Raw genomic sequence first — 20,784 nt, 5'->3', positions numbered from 1 at the left:
ATGCTACTTTCTCCCCACCCCCACCCTCCTCTAGCTTATCTCTCCACGCTTCAGGCTCACTGCCTTTATTCCTGATGAAGGGCTTTTGCCCGAAACGTCGATTTCGCTGCTCCTTGGATGCTGCCTGAACTGCTGTGCTCTTCCAGCACCACTAATCCAAAATCTGGTTTCCAGCATCTGCAGTCATTGTTTTTACATTATCACATGGTCTACTATTACACACTACCCATTGTTATCTCCTCATAGTCTCCATGAGCAGCCATTCATTCTCCCAGGCTGATCGTTATCCACTCCTTTGTCTGTCCAACTGTTGTTCTCTCGCTACTTATCGTTTAGTGGTACCTCCCTATCTTCTGCATAAAATGTTTTCCCAGCTGCCCATCACTTCTGAGGAAGTGTCGCTGAACTTGGATTGTTAACTCTTTCTCTCCACAGATCCTGCCGGACATGCAGAGAATTTACAGCATCTACTGTTTTTTTTTAAAGTTTATCATTATTTGTTAAGTCTGCCTTTCGTAAACCTGGCATTTAAACATTTTATCCGTTAACATCATGGGTTTATCCCTGCTGTCATCACAGGTTTTCTTGGAACTGATGTATTAAGGTCACTGTTCCAAATTGACTTTCTATCTTTTTTGTTTTTTTTAAGAAAAAGCCTTTAGAGAACTGACCCATATCCATTAACCTCAATTTTGGAATCCACATCCCAAACTATACAATAATACATAGCTATTGATTAAATTTAATCAACTCTCCATTGCCTAGGGCCGTTCCCAGGGGACAATCAAGAGTCAATCACATGGCTGAGAGTCTGGAGTCCCATGTAGATCAGACCAGGTAAAGATGGCAAATTTCCTTCCTGAAAGTGCACCAGATGAGGTTTTACAACAATCACCATTGTCATGGCCACCATCACTGAGACTAGCTTTCAATTCCAGATTGATTTTAAATTTCGCCAGCTGTCCTGCGAGGATGTGAACCCATGTCTCCCCCAGAGCATTAGCCTGTACCCTCTGTATTACTGGTCCAATGCCAGCAGCGCTATGCAGCTGCCTTGGCCCTCACTGTGCCAGATGTCCTGACCACTGCCTGTTGTTTCCTCCCACCTTTTGATGCTGGTCATCTCAGTTTTGCTCGCAGCTTATGGCGTTCACAGTGTGTGTTTTCGGTCAGGTACAGTGAAGAGAGGGGCTGGGAGTTGCTCTGGCTCTGTACAGGACTCTTTCCCCCCAGCAACGTCCTCCTGCCCCACGTCCAGAGATTTCTACAGTCGAGGAAAAGCCACCTGCTTGCTGTGGACTGCATGCATCGGCTGCAGAAGGCACTCCGGTAAGAATGACCGTTTCTCATCCTCACTTGGCGCACTCGGTCTCGATCTGCCTGCAACCTTTTCTGTGAGCATCGTTATTCTGATTGCACAGGCATCCAGTGGAGTGGGGTGTGTCCTAACATCCAAGTAGTGTAAATTCCCCAAAGGAAACCATGTCCAGTGCTGACCTCCCGAACTATCCCTCCTTCGTGCTCTGCCACCTGTGTGCAGGCCCAGGACTCTCTCAGATGGAGGGGTAATCTCTAGCTTCTGGAATAACAATGGCTGCGGCCTTCACCAGCCCTTACGGAGATCACGAGGAGTTATTCTGAAGATGAACAGTGATATATCCATCAATTGATGTCACAACAAGTCAATAATCTCTGATCTTATTTCCATTTGTGGGAGTGATACAATTCATTATAACAGTGACTACATCCCTACATTTTGTACAAGGGGAGTAGAGACAAGCTGGTAATTTTGGACCAGTGAGTCTTACTTCTGTTGTGGGTAAAGTGTTGGAAAAGGTTAATAGAGAGAGGATTTATAATCATCTAGAAAGGAATAAGTTAATTAGGGATGGCTTTGTGAAGGGTAGGTCATGTCTCACAAACCTTAGAGTTCTTTTGAGATGGTGACCAAACAGGTGGATGAGGGTAAAGTGGTTGATGTGGTATATATGGATTTCAGTAAGGCATTTGATAAGATTCCCCATAGTACGTTAATACTCAAAATACAAAGGCATGGGATTCAGGGTGATTTAATGGTTTGGATCAGAAATTGGCTAGCTGAAAGAAGACAGAAGGTGACGGTTGATGGGAACTGTTCATCCTGGAGTTCAGTTACTAGTGGTGTACCGCAAGGATCTGTTTTGGGTCCACTGCTGTTGGTCATTTTTATAAATGACCTGGATGAGAGCGTAGAAGGATGGGTTAGTAAACTTTGTGGATGACACCAAGGTTGGTCGAGTTGTGGACAGTGCTAAAGGATGTTGCAGGTTACAGAGGGACATAGATAAGCTGCAGAGCTGGGCTGAGAGGTGTCAAATGGAGTTAATGCGGAAAAGTGTGGGGTGATTTACTTTGGAAGGAGTAACAGGAATAAAGAGTACTGGGCTAATGGTAAGATTCTTGGTAGTGTAGCTGAGCAGAGAGATCTGAGTCCATGTACGTATATCCCTGAAAATTACTACCCGGGTTGATAGAACTGTTAAGAAGGGATACAGTGTGTTAGCTTTTATCAGTAGAAGAATTGAGTTTTGGAGCCACAAGGTCATGCTACAGTTCTACAAAACTCTGGTGCAGCTGCCCTTGGAGTATTGTGTACAATTCTGGTCACTGTATTATGGATGTGGAAGCTTTGGAAAGGGTTCAGAGGAGATTTACTTGGATGTTGCCTGGTATGGAGGGAAGGTCTTATGAGGAAGGCCTGAGGGACTTGAGACTGTTTTGGTTAGAAAGAAGAAGGTTAAGAGGTGACTTAATTGAGACATATAATCAGATGATTAGATAGGGTGGACAGTGAGAGCCTTTTTCCTCGAATGGTGATGGCTAGCACAAAGGGACAGAGCTTTAAATTGAGGGGTGATAGATAAAGGATAGATGTCAGAGATAAGCTCTTTACTCAGTAGTAGGAGTGTGGAATGCCCTGCCTGCAACTCTCCAACTTTAAGGGCATTTAAATAGTTATTGGTTAAACATATGGATGAAAAATGGAATAGTGTAGGATTGGTTTCACAGGTCGGCGCAACATCGCAGGCCGGTACTGCGCTGTAATATTCTATGTTCCTAAAGTATTCCAATGGGTGTGAAGCCACAATAATGGCCCAGGGCATTAGAGATGCTGTAGAAATGCTAGAACCTTCTTTATAAATGAGATTGACCAAGTTGCTCCACCTCTCGTGTTGGCCATTTACAGGAATGGATTGAGGAAATATCCACCTCACCTAGTGGAAGTGGAGGCTATTCAGCATAAAACCACTCAGATCTTCCACAAAGTTTACTTCCCTGACGACACAGACGAGGTAAGTGTCACCCTGTTTCACAAGAAATATATTACATTGCAGACAAATGGTTCAATGTCAGTGGAGAATCTGTCTGTGCCCCTCATAATTTTGTATACCTCAATCAGATATCCTCCACTCTCTCCCCCACCCAAGTCTCCCCTGCTCCAGGGAAAACAAACTCAGCCTATCCAGTCTCCTCATAACTGAGACTTTCTATCCCAGACAGCATCCTGGTGAATCACTGCAGCCTCACAGCACCAGGGTGCCAGGTTCGATTCAAGCCTCAGGCGACAGTGTGGAGTTTGCACATCCTCCCCGTGTCTGCGTGGATTTTCTCCAGGTCCTCCGGTTTCCTCCCACAGTCCAAAGGTGTGCAGGTCAGGTGAATTGGCCATGCTAAATAGCCCATAGTGTTACATGCATTAATCAGAGGGAAATGGGTCTGAGTGGGTTACTCTTCGGAGGGTCGGTGTGGACTGGTTGGGCTGAAGGGCCTGTTTCCGCACTGTAGGGAATCTAATCTCCTCTGCACCCCCTCCACTGCAATCACATCTCAGTGTGGCAACCAGAACTGCATGTAATATTCCATCAGTGGAGGAGAAAGTGAGGACTGTACATGGAGAGTCAGTCAAAAGTGTGGCGCTGGAAAAGCACAGCCAACATCCGAGAAGCAGGAGAGTCGACGTTTCGGGGCATAAGCCCTTCATCGTGCCCGAATCATCGATGCTGCCTGACATGCTGTCCTTTTCCAGCGCCACCCATCAGAGGCCTAACCAATGCTTTATAAAATTGTAACCAAGACTTCCTTGCTCCTATATTCTACGTCCTGGCTACAGAAGGCACACATCCCAACTTGGTTTCTTCCCCATTCTGTCTATGTGCTCGCACCTTCAGGGATATACGGATTTGTACACAGAGGTGCCTTTGTTCCTCAGTACTTACATTGAACGGTAGGACCCAAGGGATGTTCCTCCCTTAATAGATCTCCCAAAATGCCTCAACTCTCACTTATCAGATTAACTTGCTGTGCACAATTTCCCAGCTGGTCAACAGTACCTCTTGTTTCTCTTCAAAGGTACATCCAGCAGGGTCTCCCTGTTCTATTGACTATTTATTTACATAATTGCCTCTCCTTCCATGATTAATTGACATTCTTGCTTGGGTCTATGACACCTGTCACTCAATTCTTGTGTGGTCATTTATTTGTGGCAGTATTCCTAGGGAATACTAATCAGGCATTTATCCTTATACATGATCTGGGTGTCACTGGCCAGTTTAGAATTTATTACCCAACCCCAGTTATTCTGTCAGTTTGGAAAGGTTGCTGCTCTGATGTAGGTTTGTGGGAATGTTAACCATTGGGCTCTGACTTTTCCCAATATCCCAATGTGATGCTTTAAACGAAAAGCCAGAATAGTCAGTGATAGAATTTTCCTGATTCATTCACTAATCTTAAGATGCCATCTCAAATGAATTGGTAAAGAATCATTATAAAATCCCTACAGTGTGGAAGCAGATCATTTGGCCCATCAAGTCCACAACAGCCCTCCAAAGAGCATCCCACCCATCCCACTACCTTATCCGTAAGACATGGGAACAGAAATTAGGCCATTCAATCTTGGCTGATTAACCCGCATTTAGCATGGCCAATCCACCTAACCTGTACATCTTTGGAGTCTGGGAGGAAACTCACGCAGACACTGGGAGAACGTGCAAACTCCACACGGACAGTGGCCTGAGGTTGGAATCGAACCCCTGGTCCTTGATCCTGTAAGGCAGCAGTGCTAACCATTGAGCCACCATGTTACCCTTGCTTGTGTTGGCACTGTTGTGTTGAATGACCCTCAAAATAGTTGTCCAATTCCAGGCAGAGAGAGAGCATTTGTCTCAAATATTGACAGAGAATGAAATGATGAGGCTGGCTTTTCTGCCCTTCAGCTCAATACTGGTGTTTATACTCCACAGAAACCTTTTCCCATCTCTCTTCACGTAACTCTTATTACTCTGAATTTTACTTCCTGACTATATTGTGTTTGTATAACTTCCCTTTATATGTCCACAACTTTAAAAGGAAATCTGCCATTCCCACCCAGTCTTTCCTCCATGTGACTTCAGACATTTTCTTTTTTTAAATTATTAATTCATAGGATGTGGGTGTCAATGGCTGGCCCAGCATTTATTGCAGTTGAGATTCGTTGCTGTGACTTTGCATGTAGGTCAGACCGGATAAGTTCAGCAGATTTCCTTCCCTGAAGGACATTAGTGAATCAGGTGAGTTTGAGATTAGCTTTTTATTTCAGAATTTAAAAAAAAAAAATTGCTATCTACATGGTGGGACTTGAGCCCAATGGCCCCAGAAACAAAACAAGAAATGGCTGGAAAAGCTCAGCAGGCCTGGTAACATCTGTGGAGAGAAAGCAGAGTTAATGTTTAAGGTTGAAAATGTGTTGCTGGAAAAGCGCAGCAGGTCAGGTAGCATCCAAGGGACAGGAGAATCGACATTCCTTCTTCAGGAATGCCCGAAATGTCGATTCTCCTGTTCCTTGGATGCTGCGCTTTTCCAGCAACACATTTTCAGCTCTGATCTCCTGCATCTGCAGTCCTCACTTTCTCCTTAATGTTTAAGGTGCAGTGAGCCTTCCTCAACATTAGCCTGTGATTCTGGATTGTTAGACCAGTGCCACCATCTCCCCACAGACGTTTAACACCCCTTTTGAAATAGCCAAGCACGACATGCAGAAAATTGCCAGGGATGCCCATGTGCCCTAAAAGAGTAAAGAGAAGTACATCTAAGGTGTTCTCCTTGGCTATTCCGTTTGCTTCAAAAAGTGTGGTGCTGGAAAAGCACAGCCGGTCAGGCAGCATCTGAGGAGCACGAGAGCTGACGTTTTGAGCATAAGCTCCTCAGCAGGAAGGGGAAGAAGGTTCCTGATGAAGAGCTTTTGCTCAAAACATCGACTCTCCTGCTCCTCAGATGCTGCCTGACCGGCTGTGCATTTCCAGCACCACACTTTTTGATTGTGATCTGCAGTCCTCACTCTCTCCTATTCCATTGGTTGCAATGCCCACATTGTGGTTGAAGGATTTCTTAATTCCTTTTTTAATTAGGTTTATAGGTAACTGTCATTGTTACATCACAAATGGAAACACACTATCCAGCCTTGTCCGTACTATCCAGTCACTGCTCACCCCATCCCTTTTCTGTGGCCTCAGGTTTTTGACTATTTGTTTGTTCTTCTGTTCTGTATTCCAGCTCTGCTCTGGTCTCAACTTTTCCTTTTTTTTTCTTTTGCTTGTCTGTATATCCGTTTTGATGTCTCTTATTTTTATAATGTGAGGCCCAAACCTGCTTGGGTTACAAACCTGTCAGCGGGTGTGTAAATATCTCATTGCGGGGGAGCAATGTAAGAATTCTCCAGTCTCTGAGGCCCTAACTGTGATTGGTAAATTCCGCAGGCATTTGAGGTGGAATCCAGCACCAAAGCCAAAGACTTCTGCCAGAATATTTCGAGCAGACTGCTGCTGAAATCTCCTGATGGCTTCAGCTTATTTGTCAAGATCTCTGACAAGGTAACCAGCTACTGGGGCGATTGGTGCAGGAGTCATGTTGTGTGTAATAGTAAAGGAATAGAAGAAGTTGGAAGCAGAACTATGGGTGATTTTTTTTTTAGGAATATTTGCTCTTTGGGATGTGGGTGTCAGTAGCTGGGCCAGCATTTGTTGTCCATCTCTAACCCCCACCTCCCGGTTTGAGAAGAGAACTGCCCTTTTCCAAAATGCTGCAGTCTGTGTGCTGTAGGAACCCAACCCCCACCACCTTCCTGGCACCAAAGGGACAACTGAAGCATAACCCCAGAGTTTGAAACCTCATGGCAATCTGACCCCATGTGGGCTGATCAACACCTGTGGGCCGCTAGTGTAGACTGATCCCTCCACTCGTCCCTCCACGCGCACCACCATCATCCCCCTCCTTCTGTCCCTCATCCTGCATCCCGTTACCATGATCCTGGCCTTGTGTTGAGTTCCAGCCCCTTGTTGAGGTCCCTGAACCTGTTATGGGTGAAGCTTGGATCAAGGTGCTTGCACTCAGTGTGAGGGAGGATCTGGCCAATGCTGATGGTGATCTTGTTGCTTTCCAGGTGATCAGTGTTCCCGAAGGAGATTTCTTCTTTGATTTTGTGCGACACCTCACTGACTGGATCAAGAAAGCTCGGCCAATGAAGGACGGTAAAGAACAGAACAGAATCTGGCTGTGCAAGCTGGCTTGTTTTTTGTCTTTGTAAACATCCAGGTTCTTGTAGTGGTAGTGTCCCTACTTTTAGACCGGGAGGCCTGGGTTCAAGTCCCACCTGCTCCAAAGTAAAAATGTCTCAGTACAGGTTGACGTTTAACAAAAAGCATCTTCCTGGGATTGTTTTCTGGTTCTATACTGTGGTGATTTTTGGGGAATGTGTCATTCTCTGAGCGTTTGGTCACCTGAGGATGAAGGGGGTAGGGGTAGGCAGTTGCTTATTGTCCATTATTGTTTTCGAATACTCAGAAGTGGCATTGAAAGCGATGGCTGTGATTTCCAGATGATTTTTTTTCACACTGGCAGGATGAGCATGGTCAAGTTGAGTTATTGATAGCAGCACAACATTGCCAACACGCAAGTCAGCTGAAGGAGAAACCGTTTAGGTTACAAATCTTCTTTTGGCATTCCCAACAAAGAATCCTTTTGAATCGTTAACTCTGTTTCTCCCTCTACAGATGCTGCCAGGCCTACTGTGTTTCCCGAGTGCTGTCCAATTTCATTTCAGATTTCCGACTTGCACCGTTCTTTTAATTTTTCTTATTTTGAACGATTTTAGCTGGCTGAACAATGAGTGCTTCCTCACTCTGCCACACATCCTGCAGTGGTTTATTTTCAAAATGCAGTCACTGTTGTAATGCAGGTGAGCTGTATGGGGCAAGGCCCCCATCCCGTTACAGCAGCGTGATCATTATGACCAGATCTGTCTTATTTACTGCGGTTGAGGGATGACGAGTGACATCCAATGGTGCGCCTCTTCAAAATTAGCGCAGTGGAACTAAATAACACTGGTCTTCTCTTAATTAAGGGATATTTAAAGAGTTAGCATCCTGCAGCTTGAAAACAGACCCTTTGGTCCAACTCATCCATACTGACCAAATTTACCAAACTAAATTAGTTCCATTTGCCATCATTTGGTCCGTATCCCTCCAACCCCTTCCTATTCATATACCCAACCAGGTGCCTTTTAAATGCTGTAATTGTACCAGCCTCCACCACTTCCTCTGGCAGCTCATTCCATACACACCACCCTCTGCGTGAAAAGGTTGCCCCTTCGGTCCCTTTCCACTCTCACCATAAACCTATGTCCTCTAATTTTGTGCCCCACCCCCAGCTCCAGGGAAAAGACCTTGGCTATTCACCCTGTCCATGTCCCTCATGATTTTATAAACCTCTGTTAAGGTCGCCCCTCGGCCTCTGCTCCAGGGGAAACAGCCTGAGCCAGTACAGCCCACCTTTCTAACTTGGTTGACGTGTGAGTAGAGAAGATGAGGCATCTGTGTGAGCTGGAGTTTGTGGAGTGAGTAGAAATAAAATTCTGACTGAAAAAAATCTATTCACGACCCTCTTGAGGCTGGGGTGGGGTGCGGTACATTGGTTTAAGTCGCTTCTCCCCAAGCAGTGGCCTGAACACTGCAGCACCCCCTCTGGACCGAGTGGAGCTTGGTGTGTTCCCGTTCCCAGAGTGGGATTTGAAATTGCTGTCTCCCAGATTGAGACACGCACTACCCGCTGGGGGCACAGCTGAATTGAAATCTGTTCTTGAGTGAAGAGGTAAAAATGACTAGCAAATGCCTCTATTTACACCGATTCCTCTCCGAATGACTGGAGCTTGCATGTTTTAGGAGGCCACATTAGCTTCATGGGCTTTGCCATTCACTAGCATTTTAGTTTTGTAACCTTGACCCCCTTTTTTTTCAGGATTATTAGTTCAGTCCTTCTGAGAAACGAAAGGTAAGTCAGTTTTTGTGGTTGTTTCTCCAGGTGTAATGCCTTCTCTGACATACCAGGTCTTCTTCATGAAAAAACTATGGACGCATACAGTTCCTGGAAAGGACCCGATGGCCGACTCCATCTTTCATTATTATCAGGTACCATGGTGCAGCTAACAGGACGGAAATTTCCGGGTAGGCCTGAGACATGGGACACGGCCTTGGGCTTGAGGGTGTACTCAGTTACATGGTGCATTGGCTGGTCACTGATTCCTAATTCTTAGAGGATTGTGGCTTCTGTTGCAGTCTTTTCACCCAAATAAGATTTGGAATACTATAGGATTGGAGCATTTGCCATTCTGTTTCCTGTAACCATTTACTGCAGTGAGTTTACTGTTTATATATTTTCATCACCACCAGACGTTTTGAAATATAAGGAGAAAGTGAGGTCTGCAGATGCTGGAGATCAGAGCTGAAAATGTGTTGCTAGAAAAGCGCAGCAGGTCAGGCAGAATCCAAGGAACAGGAGAATCGACGTTTCGGGCATGAGCCCTTCTTCAGGAATTCCTGAAGAAGGGCTTATGCCCGAAACGTCGATTCTCCTGCTCCTTGGATGCTGCCTGACCTGCTGTGCTTTTCCAGCAACACATTTTCAATTTTGAAATATAAAAACAAGTAGAAAGCAGGAGTAGACTCTGAGCATGCTACACCATTCAGACTGATGGCTGATCATTGACCTCATTCCTGTTCCTGCTTTCTCCCCATACTCCTTCATCCCTTTAGCCCTATGAAATATATCCATCTCCTCCTCTAAAAACATTCCAATGTTTTGGTCTCAACTGTTTTGAGAATTCCACAGACTCCCCCACTCTGAGTGAAGACATTTCTCCTCGTCTCAGTCCTAAATGACCTACTCCGTTCTCCTCCGACTGTGACCCACCAATGTTGGAGCATCCATTCAGGAAGTGCCACAGCCAAGTTGCACACAGTGAGGTTCCAAAAACAGCAATGTAACAGGATGATGATTTGTTTTTGTGAAGTTGGTTTAAGGGATAAATATTGGCCAATGTGTTTAAATACCAGAGCTTAAATGCTGGCTAAATAGAGTCTAGGTGTTAATATTTCTAGTCAAAGTTCTACTCCTCACATACACAAACTCCTATATATGCACTGACATTCGCTGCCCACATCCAGTCCAGTACTGCCTCAATTATCGCTTAAGTGAACCATAACCATCACCCATTCCCTTATCTCATTGGATCTTGGGTACCCCTGCTAGACTCTGCTGCCCGGTAACAAATAAGATTCAGGAGGTGGCTGGATACAGCACTTGGGGCGAATGGGAGCAAAGGTTATGGGGAGAAAGCAGCATTAGGCTATTGAGTTGGACAATCGGCCATGATCGTGATGAATGGTGCAGTAGGCTCAAAAGGCCAAATGGTCTCCTGCTCCTATCTTCTGTGTAACATGAGGAATATCTGCTCTTCTCTAACAGCACAATGGGATCTTTTACACCTGCTTGAGATGAGACATTGGGGACTGTCATGTTGAATTTTTAACTTTCATTTTCTTATTTTTCTACTTAAAGATTTTGTACCTAGAATGGTGCTGAGAATGGCAACATTGGAAACTTCTCACTGCATTCCCATAACCCTTTTGTTTGAGTACACATGCCAATAAAATCTAATTCAGACAACATCTCGTAGATGGTCCCTTGGTACTGGTGTGGAGGGGTGCGGTGGGGGGGGGGTGTTGGCCTTGAGTTTCTGCTCAAGTAGGGCTTGAATCTTGCAGTGGGCTAAACAACCAACATCATCAGCCACCCGGTTTTATGTCCTTGTCTACTCTGGTTTGGAGTCTACACCAGACAGTAGAAACTGACGGTAGATTGCAAGCCACAGGCTGGGCTCACTTGAGATTAGACAATAACAGAGCGAGATGGTGAAGGCAAAGTGCCTCCGTTTGACCTGCCCGTGGGTATACGGATGCCATGGCAAGCTAACAGTTGGACTGGAACCTAGTTGGGAGAGCGTGACCCTCAGTCCCTGGAGTCTCAGACATGCTTTTCTCTTCCTTGTCTCAGGAGCTGCCTAAGTATCTGCGGGGCTACCACAAGTGTTCCCGTGACGACGTGCTGCAGTTGGCGGCACTAATTTACAGGGTGAAGTTTGAAGATGACAAGTCCCAATTCCCAAACATTCCCAAGATGCTGAAGGAACTGGTGCCGCAGGATTTGATCCGGCACATCTCACCCGATGACTGGAAGCGGGTAAGAGATTATCCTTGGAGTGTTTTTACTAAGAACAGGAGAGTTCCTTTCAGAATCCTGGAATCATACAGTGCAGAAAGAGGCCATTCGACCCATCAAGTCTGTACCAGCTCCCAAAAGAGGTACCCCAGCCAGTCCCACTCTGCGGCCCTATCTCCGTGGCCCTCAATTCACCCCTTTTCAAACATATCCAGCTCTGTTTTGAATCCACCTCCACCACACTCAGGTAGCACATTCCAAATCCTAACCACTGTCTGAACAAAAAACGTTTCTCCTCCTCTCACTCCTAGCTCTCTTGCTGACAATTTACTCTTACTGACCTACCAACTGGCAGAAACAGAATATCCTCCTTTTACCCTGTTGAAATTGTTCATAATTTTTAACACCTCCAATGGGAGTAAGCCCAATCTCTCTCATCTTTCCTTGTATCTATAATCTCTCATTCCTGGTATCATTTCTAGTAAATCTCCTTTGCACTCTCTCTCCAGGGCTTTAACATCCTTCCTTTTAATAAGGTGCCCAGAATACAATACTCAATCTATAGAGGTGGTGCATTGCTGCTTTGCCTGTATATTCTATGTCTCTATTTATAAACCCAAGAAGCTGCCTTAGCAACTATTTCAACTTGCCTGGTCACCTTCAGATAATTATGCATGTTAACACTTAGGTCCCTCTGCTCCTGTACTCCCCCAAAGTTGTACCATAGAGCATGTATTCTGTGTTTCTTCTACCACAACGTGTAACCTCTCATCCTCATTGAATAGTTGACCCTAGAAGGTATCATCTACTGCCTTTGGCTTGCTAGGCCGCTTCAGAGGGCGACTAGGAATAAACCACCTTTGTGTATTGTACGGGGATTATATTGATCCAAAGGCTGGCAGGGGGTGTTGGTGGTGGGAGAGAATAATGGGTGACATGTTAAAAGCATCAACAAATCAGACAATGTTTTGATGAAGTGGGGTAGTGGTAATGTCACTGGACTAGTAATCCCAGGGGGCCAGGCTCAGGCAGTTGATGAAATTTTAACATTTAAGTAATAAAGACCAGGAATTGAAAGCTAGTCTCCAAGGTTTGTGTAAAGGTTTGTAACTCTGGTGCTGGTTTCAGTTGTTGTGGGTTTATTCGTCGAACTGGGAAGTTGGTTTGCAGACGTGTTCTAGGTGACATCCTCAGTGCTGTGGAGCCTCCTGTGAACTGCTGCTGTGCAGAGTCTGTTGGAATTTATTTGGTTTCGTTCCTGCTGCTTCCACTTGCCAGTTCTGGTTGTTTGTTGCAATGGTTATTATATCAGATCTAGGTCAATGTGTTTATTGATGGACTCTGGATGAGTGCCATGCTTCTAGAAATTCTCTGGTTGTCCTCTGTTTAGTTTGCCCTATTTCTGTTGTGTCATCCTAGTCGAATTTATGATCCTTGTCATCTGTGTGTGGGGCTACTAGGGACAGCAGATGTTCATGAATGCGGATCGCTAGTGGTCAGCCTGTTTGCCCGATATAGTGTTTTGTGCAGTCCCTGCACGGAACCTTGTACACCACATTTGTCCTGCATATGATGGGTATTGGGCCTTTTGTTCTGGTGAGTTGTCTGAGCGTGGCTGTCACTTGGTGTTATTAGGAACCTGAGTGGTCAGAGAAGTATGGCTGTCAGTTCTGAGACTTTTTCCATATAAGGTAGCATTGTTAGTGTGAGGCATGTCCCCATCACGTTGTTTGTCTGTTAGGCATCTGCAGATGAAGTTGTGGGGGATATCTGTGTTCTTGACAAAGACTTTGTAGAGGTGTTCTTCCATTCTCAGCTGCAATATATTGTAGCCCTTTTGAGCAGAGAGTTCGAAAACAGCTTCACTTTGCAATTAAAAGAACAGAGATCAAGTGCACACAGCAGATTATCAACAGCATGCTCACAGGGATCAGATTTACGAGAGAAGAGAAAATTAGCAACCAACTCCCATTCCTGGATGTGATGGTAGAAAGAACACACAGTGGGGAATGCACAACAAAAATGTACAGAAAACCCACACGTGGACCAGATCCTGAATTATAACAGCAACTACCCGAACACGTGCACACACAAAAAGCTGCATTAGGACCCTGTTCAAAAGGGCTACGACACACTGCAGCACTCCCGACTGACGAAGGGAAGAAGAACAACACTTCTGTAGGGTCTTTGCCAAGAGCGATATCTCCTGCAACTTCATCCACAGATGCCTAACAGACAGACAAGATTAGGACATGCCACAATCCAACTCACTAGCCTTGCTACTTTACATAAAAAACATCTCCGAACTGACTGCCAGACTTCTCTGACCACTGAGATTCATGACAGCCCATAAACCAACAGGCACGCTCAGACAAATCACCAAGACAAAAGACCCTGTACCCTCCTGTGCAAGATGAACATAATTTACAGGATTCCATGCAAAGACTGCATGGAACACCCTTTATCAGACAAACAGGCAGACCTCTAGCGATCTGCATCCACGAAAACCAATGAGCCATGAAATGCCATGACCAGCTGTCCCTCATGGCCACACACACAGATGACGAGGACCACACATTCGCCAGGGATGACAAGCAACAACAGGACAAGCCAGACAGAGGACAGCCAGAGAATTTCTAGAAGCATGAATCAATAAACATTTGATCTAGACCTGCTATACCGTACACTGCAAGAAACAAACCGAACTGGCAAGTGGAAGCAGCAGGAAGGAAATCAAATAAATTCCAACAGACTCCGCACAGCAGCAGTTCACCGGAGACTTCACAGCACAGGATGTCACCTAGAACACGTCTGCAAACCAATTTCCCAGCTCAGCAAACAAACCCAGAACAACTGCAGCTAGTCCCCATAGAAGGGCTGCTTTTGTCGTGTAGTTTTGATGCTGTGCTGAATTTGGATTTTGAACCAGCTGGTTAAAGAGAAGGCAAAGAGTGGCTGCATGCTTACACTTCAAAGGGTAACATTATTTACCACATGTTAACACTCAAACACGTCGCACATGGCGATTGTAAATACAAGAGGCTCTGACTTAGTGAATGTACAACACGGTTACATCGCAAAGTTGGTCCAGGTACCTAGTTACTGCCTGATAAACAGTAAGGAGGCTAGCCTTAGACAACAGGAGGATATAGATGGGCTGGTCAGTGAAAACTGCAATCAATCCCAATAAATGAGGTAATGCACTTGGGCATGACAAACAAGGCAAGGGAATACATGATGAACAATAGGGCCCTGGGAAGCACTGACGATCAGGGAGACATTGGTGTATCTGTCCTCTGGTCTCAAGGGATCAGGACAGTTTGATAAAGTGGTTAAGAAGGCACTTGGGATTCTTGCCTTTATTAGCTGAGGCACAGAGTTTAAAAGAAGGGAGATCATGCTGGACGTGTATAAAACTTTTATTTACAGATGAGAGGGACCATATTGTTGAAGAGGAGGGTGTGAAACGGACTGGTAAGCTAGAAGAGATACTTGTTAGGAAGGAAGATGTGTTGGGCATTTTGAAAAACTTGAGAATAGACAAGTCCCCGGGCCTGACTGGATATATCCTCTGATTATGTGGGAAGCGAGAGAGGAAATTGCAGAGCCGTTGGCAATGATCTTTTCGTCTTCACTGTCAACGGGGATGGTACCAGGGGACTGGAGAGTGGCGAATGTTGTGCCCCTTTTCAAAAAAGGATATAGGGATAACCCCGGAGATTACAGGCAAAGGGTGGGTCAGTAAACTTGCAGATGATACGAAGATTGGAGTTGTGGATAGTAATGAGGGCTGTTGTCGGCTGCAAAGGGACTTCGATATGATGCAGAGCTGGGCTGAGGAGTGGCACATGGAGTTCAACCCTGTCAAGTGTGAGGTTGTCCATTTTGGAAGGACAAATAAGAACGCGGAATACAGGGTTAATGGTAGGGTTCTTAGTAAGGTGGAGGAGCAGAGGGATCTTGGGGTCTATGTTCATAGATCTTTGAAAGTTGCCACTCAGGTGGATAGAGCTTGTAAGAAGGCCTATGGTGTATTAGCGNNGAATGGAGAATAAGTCATACGAGGATAGGTTGAGAGTGCTAGGCCTTTTCTCATTGGAACGGAGAAGAATGAGGGGTGACTTGACAGAGGTTTATAAGATGATCAGGGGAATAGATAGAGTAGACAGTCAAACTTTTTCCCTGGGTACAACAGGGTGTTACAAGGGGACATAAATTTAAGGTGAAGGATGGAAGGTATAGGGGGGATGTCAGGGGTGGGTTCTTTACCCAGAGAGTGGTGGGGGCATGGAATGTGCTGCCTGTGGCAGAGTCAGAATCTTTGGTGACCTTTTAAGTGGCAATTGGATAGGTACATGGATGGGTGCTTAAGTTAGGATAAATGTTCGGCACAACATCGTGGGCCGAAGGGCCTGTTCTGTGCTGTATTGTTCTTTGTTCTAAAACGTTGATTAAGCCACAGCAATAGAGTAATGTGTGCAGTTCTGGAATCCACATTACAGAAGTGATGTGATAGCACTGGAGAGGCTGCAGAGGAGATTTATCAGGATGGTGCCCAGGCTGGAGAGTTTGAGATTGGACAGACTGGGGTTGTTCTCCTTAGAGCAGTGGAGACTGAGAGGGGACATGATTGAGATGGACAAAACTGAGGACCGTGGGGTAGACAGAAGGAATGTTTTCTCTTGGTAGAGGGATCGACGACTGGAGGAGGGGCATAGACCTTAAGGTAAAGGACAAGAGGTTAAGAGGAGATGTGAAGAAGTTGTTTTTTCACCCAGAGGACAGTGGGAATCTGGAATATTGAAGTGTTTAGATGTGCACTTGGGATTCCAAGGCATGCAAGGCTATGGGCTAAGTGCTGGCAAATGGGATTGGAATAGTTAGGAGGTTGTGTTTTGACCTGCATAGACTCAATGGGCCAAATAGCTTTGCTGTGGTGTAGACCTCTGTGACTCTAATGGCCTTGTACAACTGCACCCATGACAACTATTGATGTTTATCAGAAAAACCCAACTGATTCAGTAATGGTCTTCAGAGAGGGAAATCCACCCACAGCAATGTAGTTGGCACCTGTCCTCCCTCTGAACTGCTCCAGCAAGCCACTCAGTTCAAGGACAGTTAGAGATGGGCAACGAATGGTAACCATGGGTGGCGCTGGTCGAGTGATGATACCACGAGGTGATTAATTCAGAAACCCAGGTAATGTTCAGGGGACCTGGGTTCAAATCCTGGTATGGCAATTTGAATTTGGTTTAAAAATATACGGATTTTAAGAGCCTTAAAAGCCCCATCTGGGTCACTGCCCTTTAATGAAGAAAACTGCCATCTTGGTTTGGCTTACATGTGACTCCAGACCCACAGCAATGTGGTTGACTCTTAACTGCCCTCTGGGCAATGGGCTCACATTCCATGAACAAAGCTTTTTGTGATGCCCACATCCCACTAAAAATCGAAAAAGAATTTGCCTCTGGCAGTGCAGCATTCCCTCAGTACGGCACCAGCAGAATCAATCCCGATTTTGCACTCTGCTTCCTAAAGTGGTGATTGCAATCCAGTCAAAGTTGTGTTTTGAGCCGGTTAGAGTTCAATTCCAAACTCTGAGTTCAGTACTGTCAACGGATGAACGATGAGATGAGTTTAATCAAGACTCTGTCAATCTGCCTGAGTAGATGGGTCATAAACTGCTTTAATGGATAGATTGCTGGGCAGCACAGTGGCTCAGTGGTTAGCACTGCAGCCTCACCGCGTCAGGGACCTGGGTTCAATTCCACCCTCTGGCGACTGTCTATGTGGAGTTTGCACGTTCTCTGTCTGTGTGGGTTTCCTTCCACAGTCCAAAGATGGGTAGGTCAGGTGGATTGGCCATGCTAAAATTGCCCATAGTTTGCAGGTGAGGTGGATTAGCCATGGGAAATGTGGAGTTACCGGGATAGGGTAGGTTATGGGTCGATGGGCCAAAAAGCCTGCTTCTGCTTGGGGGATCAAATAGACTAAAGGATTGAACCAAAGGGTCTGTTTCCATGCTATACATCTCTGACTCTAACTCTCAACACACTGCGGTCATATGATTTCTTATTGACACATCCTCTGGGATCTGACTGTACAATTGAGTTGTTTACTTTTTTCAACACTAGTCCATTATAGCATTTTACAACAAACAAGCAGGAAAATCACGGGAAGACGCTAAACTATCATTCCTGAAGATTATCTATAAGTGGCCTACGTTTGGATCAGCATTTTTTGAGGTCAAGGTAAGAGACTGCCTGTCTGTACTCTTAAAAAGCACCATAAACTGAGGCCCCCTCCATTAATAGTTGCATTTCAACAACAGAATCTTCATCTGCCTGCGATAATTCAGGATTTCTCGCAAGGTCTGGTGCAGAAGGCCATACATCCCATTGTGTCTCTTCTAGCTCTTAAATGAGCAGCATTATCTTCCACCAATATTCCTGCCTCATCCCCACCCCGTGCACATTTTGCTGCAGATGTCTTTGAGCCTTCAATCATGTTTGCCCAACTGTACGTGATTGGTCAGATGTGGCTGTCCACCCTGGAGGCTCCCTGCCTCGTTCCTTTTGCCCGAAACGTCGATTTTCCTTGCTGGAAAAGCGCAGCAGGTCAGGCAGCCTCCAAGGAACAGGAGAATCGACGTGTCGGGCATAAGCCTGATTCCTGAAGAAGGGCTCATGCCCGAAACGTCGATTCTCCTGCTCCTTGGATGCTGCCTGACCTGCTGCGCTTTTCCAGCAACACATTTTTCAGCTCTAGAAAATACCTACAGCAGAGTTCCTCCCCATCCACCCAATCCTTGGCTGTCCAATGAACACCAGTGTTGAGTAATGTTTGAAAGTCAAACGCTCCTGCTCAGCAGAGAGACTGATTTAGATTTGAGTGGCACTATTGACCAGCGTGCAAGATTAACTCACTTCCAGCTGCAGCCTTCACTGGAGACCTGTTCCAGGAAGACCTTGCCATGGCAAGTCCACACTTGGTGTTTCAGATGCCATTTAAGTGAGAGAAGAGGATGAAGCAGGTTGATGCACCTGTAGGTTTGAGAAAAAAAAGAGGAAGATTTAAATAGTCATACAGCATGGAAACAAACCCTCCTGTCCAACCAGTCCATGCAACCACAGTTCCAGACTAAACTAGTCCCACCTGCCTGCTCCTGGCCCATATCCCTCCAAACCTTTCCTATTCATGCACTTATCCAAATGTCTTTTCAAATGTTGTAACTGTACCTGCATCCACTTTCTCTCGCAGCTCATTCCACACACTAACCACCCTGTGTGAAAACACTGCTCCTCAGGTCCCGTTTTAAATCATCTTCCTCTCATTTTAAACCTGTGCCCTCTAGTTTTGGGCTCCTCTACCCTCTGATGAATAGTCCGGGACGTTTCCCCCTATCCTTGCCTCTCGTGATTTTATTACGTTAGTCCTCCGCCTCCGACACTCCAGGGAAAACAGCCCTCAGCTTATTCAGCGGCTCCCTATAGCTCAAACCCTCCGACAATGGCAACTTTCTTTCTGAACCCTCTTTCCTGGAGATGGTGACTAGAACTGGACACAGTATTCCCGAAGAGGCGTCACCAACGTTCTGTCCAACTTCAACACGATGTCTCAACTTACTCCCCTTTCATACTTGCCTTTGTCTCTCATGAGCCTTTACCTCTTATTTGTGCTTGCCTCACTTTTTAAACCCAGTGTTGGATGACCTTTGACTGTTGTTCTGTTTCCTAAACAGCAAACCACTGAGCCAAATTACCCAGAGATCCTCTTGATTGTGATCAACAAGCATGGAGTGAGTCTGATTGACCCGAAGACGAAGGTAACTTTTTTTTTACTCCTCCCTCTCCTCTTTGCCCATTCTCCCCTCCCACCCGAAGGCTGGGCTAGTGAGTGATCTAATTGGTGGTGATCAGTGTTGTGTTACATGGAACAGTTATAACAGGTGGTTGTGAAAGTGCTGATATCCTGTTCCCTCTTATTGGTTTGATGAGGGAGCTTGCTACGTAAAGTCTACATGCAGAACAAAACTCTCCAGGCAACTAAACAATTGTAGGTCTCGAAGCAGGGACGGATGAATGATATATGTACGAAGCTAAAGACCTGAGAGCAGTAACATTGGACATAGGTTGGAAATAGACTTACACATTTTTAAATAGAGGAGGTTTGCTATGTGCATTGACTGCCACACGGTCAGCACCATCAACTCTAATATTGGAAATAGGAACAGGTATAGGCCATTCGGCCCCTTGAACCTGCTTTCCATTCGTCATGATTATGGCTGACCAGCCAACTCAGTTCCCTGCTCCTGCTTTCTCACTATGCCCTTTGACCCCTTTAGCCCTAAGGATTATATAGAGTCATACAGCAAGGAAACAGATCCTTTGGTTCAACCAGCCCAAACTAAACTAGTCCCACCTGCCTGCTCCTGGCCCATCTCCCTCCAAACCTTTCCTATTAACGTTTCCACCTAAACGTCTTTAAGTGTTGCAATTGTGTCCCCCTCCACCACTTCCTCAAGTTCATTCCACATTCAAACCACCCTTTGTGTAAAACAAGTTTACCTCTTGTCTTTGTTAGATCCCTCTCCTCTCCCCTTAAAAATGTTCCCCCTAGTCTTGAAATTTCCCATCGTAGGGAAAAGACACCTCCCATTAACTGTATATATACCTATGTCTGGACATCTTGAGCTGCTGCTATTTGAGGTGCACTGACATTTATTGGGAAGGGTCATTTTGCAAAAATGTTACCAGTGTACTGCTCGAAAATAAAAGAAACAAATGTTAAAATGAGGGTACCATGTTCCAGGGGTGGAGGTAGGTACTACAGATGCTGCAGATTAGAGTCAAGATCAGAGTGGTGCTGGAAAAGTACAGCAGGTCAGGCAGCATCCGAGAAGCAGAAAAATTGACGTTTTGGGCAAAAGCCTTTCATCAGCTTCCTGATCTTCCGATTCTGCCTGACCTGCTGTGCTTTTCCAGCACCACTCTAACCTTGACTAATGTAATGAGGATTCTGGATTAGTGATGCTGGAAGAGCACAGCAGGTCAGACAGGATCCAAGGAACAGCGAAATCGACGTTTTGGGCGAAAGCCCTTCATCAGGAATAAAAGCAGAGAGCCTGAAGCGTGGAGAGATAAGCTCGAGGAGGGTGGGGGTAGAAGAAAGTAGCATAGAGTACAGTGGGGGAGGGGATCAAGGTGATTAGGTCAGGGA

The 20,784-nt window shown here is 45.6% G+C and overlaps 1 protein-coding gene across 3 annotated transcripts in view; it reads left to right on the top strand.

Annotated features, from left to right (window-relative positions):
- The window catches only part of myo7aa (myosin VIIAa), a 190,377-nt gene that overhangs the window by 156,211 nt on the left and 13,382 nt on the right, over window positions 1-20,784 (top strand). For all 3 annotated transcript variants that reach the window (XM_043692431.1, XM_043692430.1, XM_043692432.1), the window contains 8 exons: window positions 1,174-1,329; window positions 3,227-3,332; window positions 6,771-6,884; window positions 7,454-7,541; window positions 9,370-9,476; window positions 11,401-11,586; window positions 17,700-17,816; window positions 19,307-19,390. In XM_043692431.1, coding sequence (XP_043548366.1) covers window positions 1,174-1,329; window positions 3,227-3,332; window positions 6,771-6,884; window positions 7,454-7,541; window positions 9,370-9,476; window positions 11,401-11,586; window positions 17,700-17,816; window positions 19,307-19,390 — 958 coding nt within the window. The remainder of the gene's footprint in view (window positions 1-1,173; window positions 1,330-3,226; window positions 3,333-6,770; window positions 6,885-7,453; window positions 7,542-9,369; window positions 9,477-11,400; window positions 11,587-17,699; window positions 17,817-19,306; window positions 19,391-20,784) is intronic.

Source organism: Chiloscyllium plagiosum, chromosome 6, assembly GCF_004010195.1.
Source record: "Chiloscyllium plagiosum isolate BGI_BamShark_2017 chromosome 6, ASM401019v2, whole genome shotgun sequence".
Lineage (NCBI taxonomy): Eukaryota > Metazoa > Chordata > Chondrichthyes > Orectolobiformes > Hemiscylliidae > Chiloscyllium > Chiloscyllium plagiosum.
Note: the sequence above shows the minus strand (reverse complement) of the source record. Positions and strands in the feature narration are given on the sequence as shown.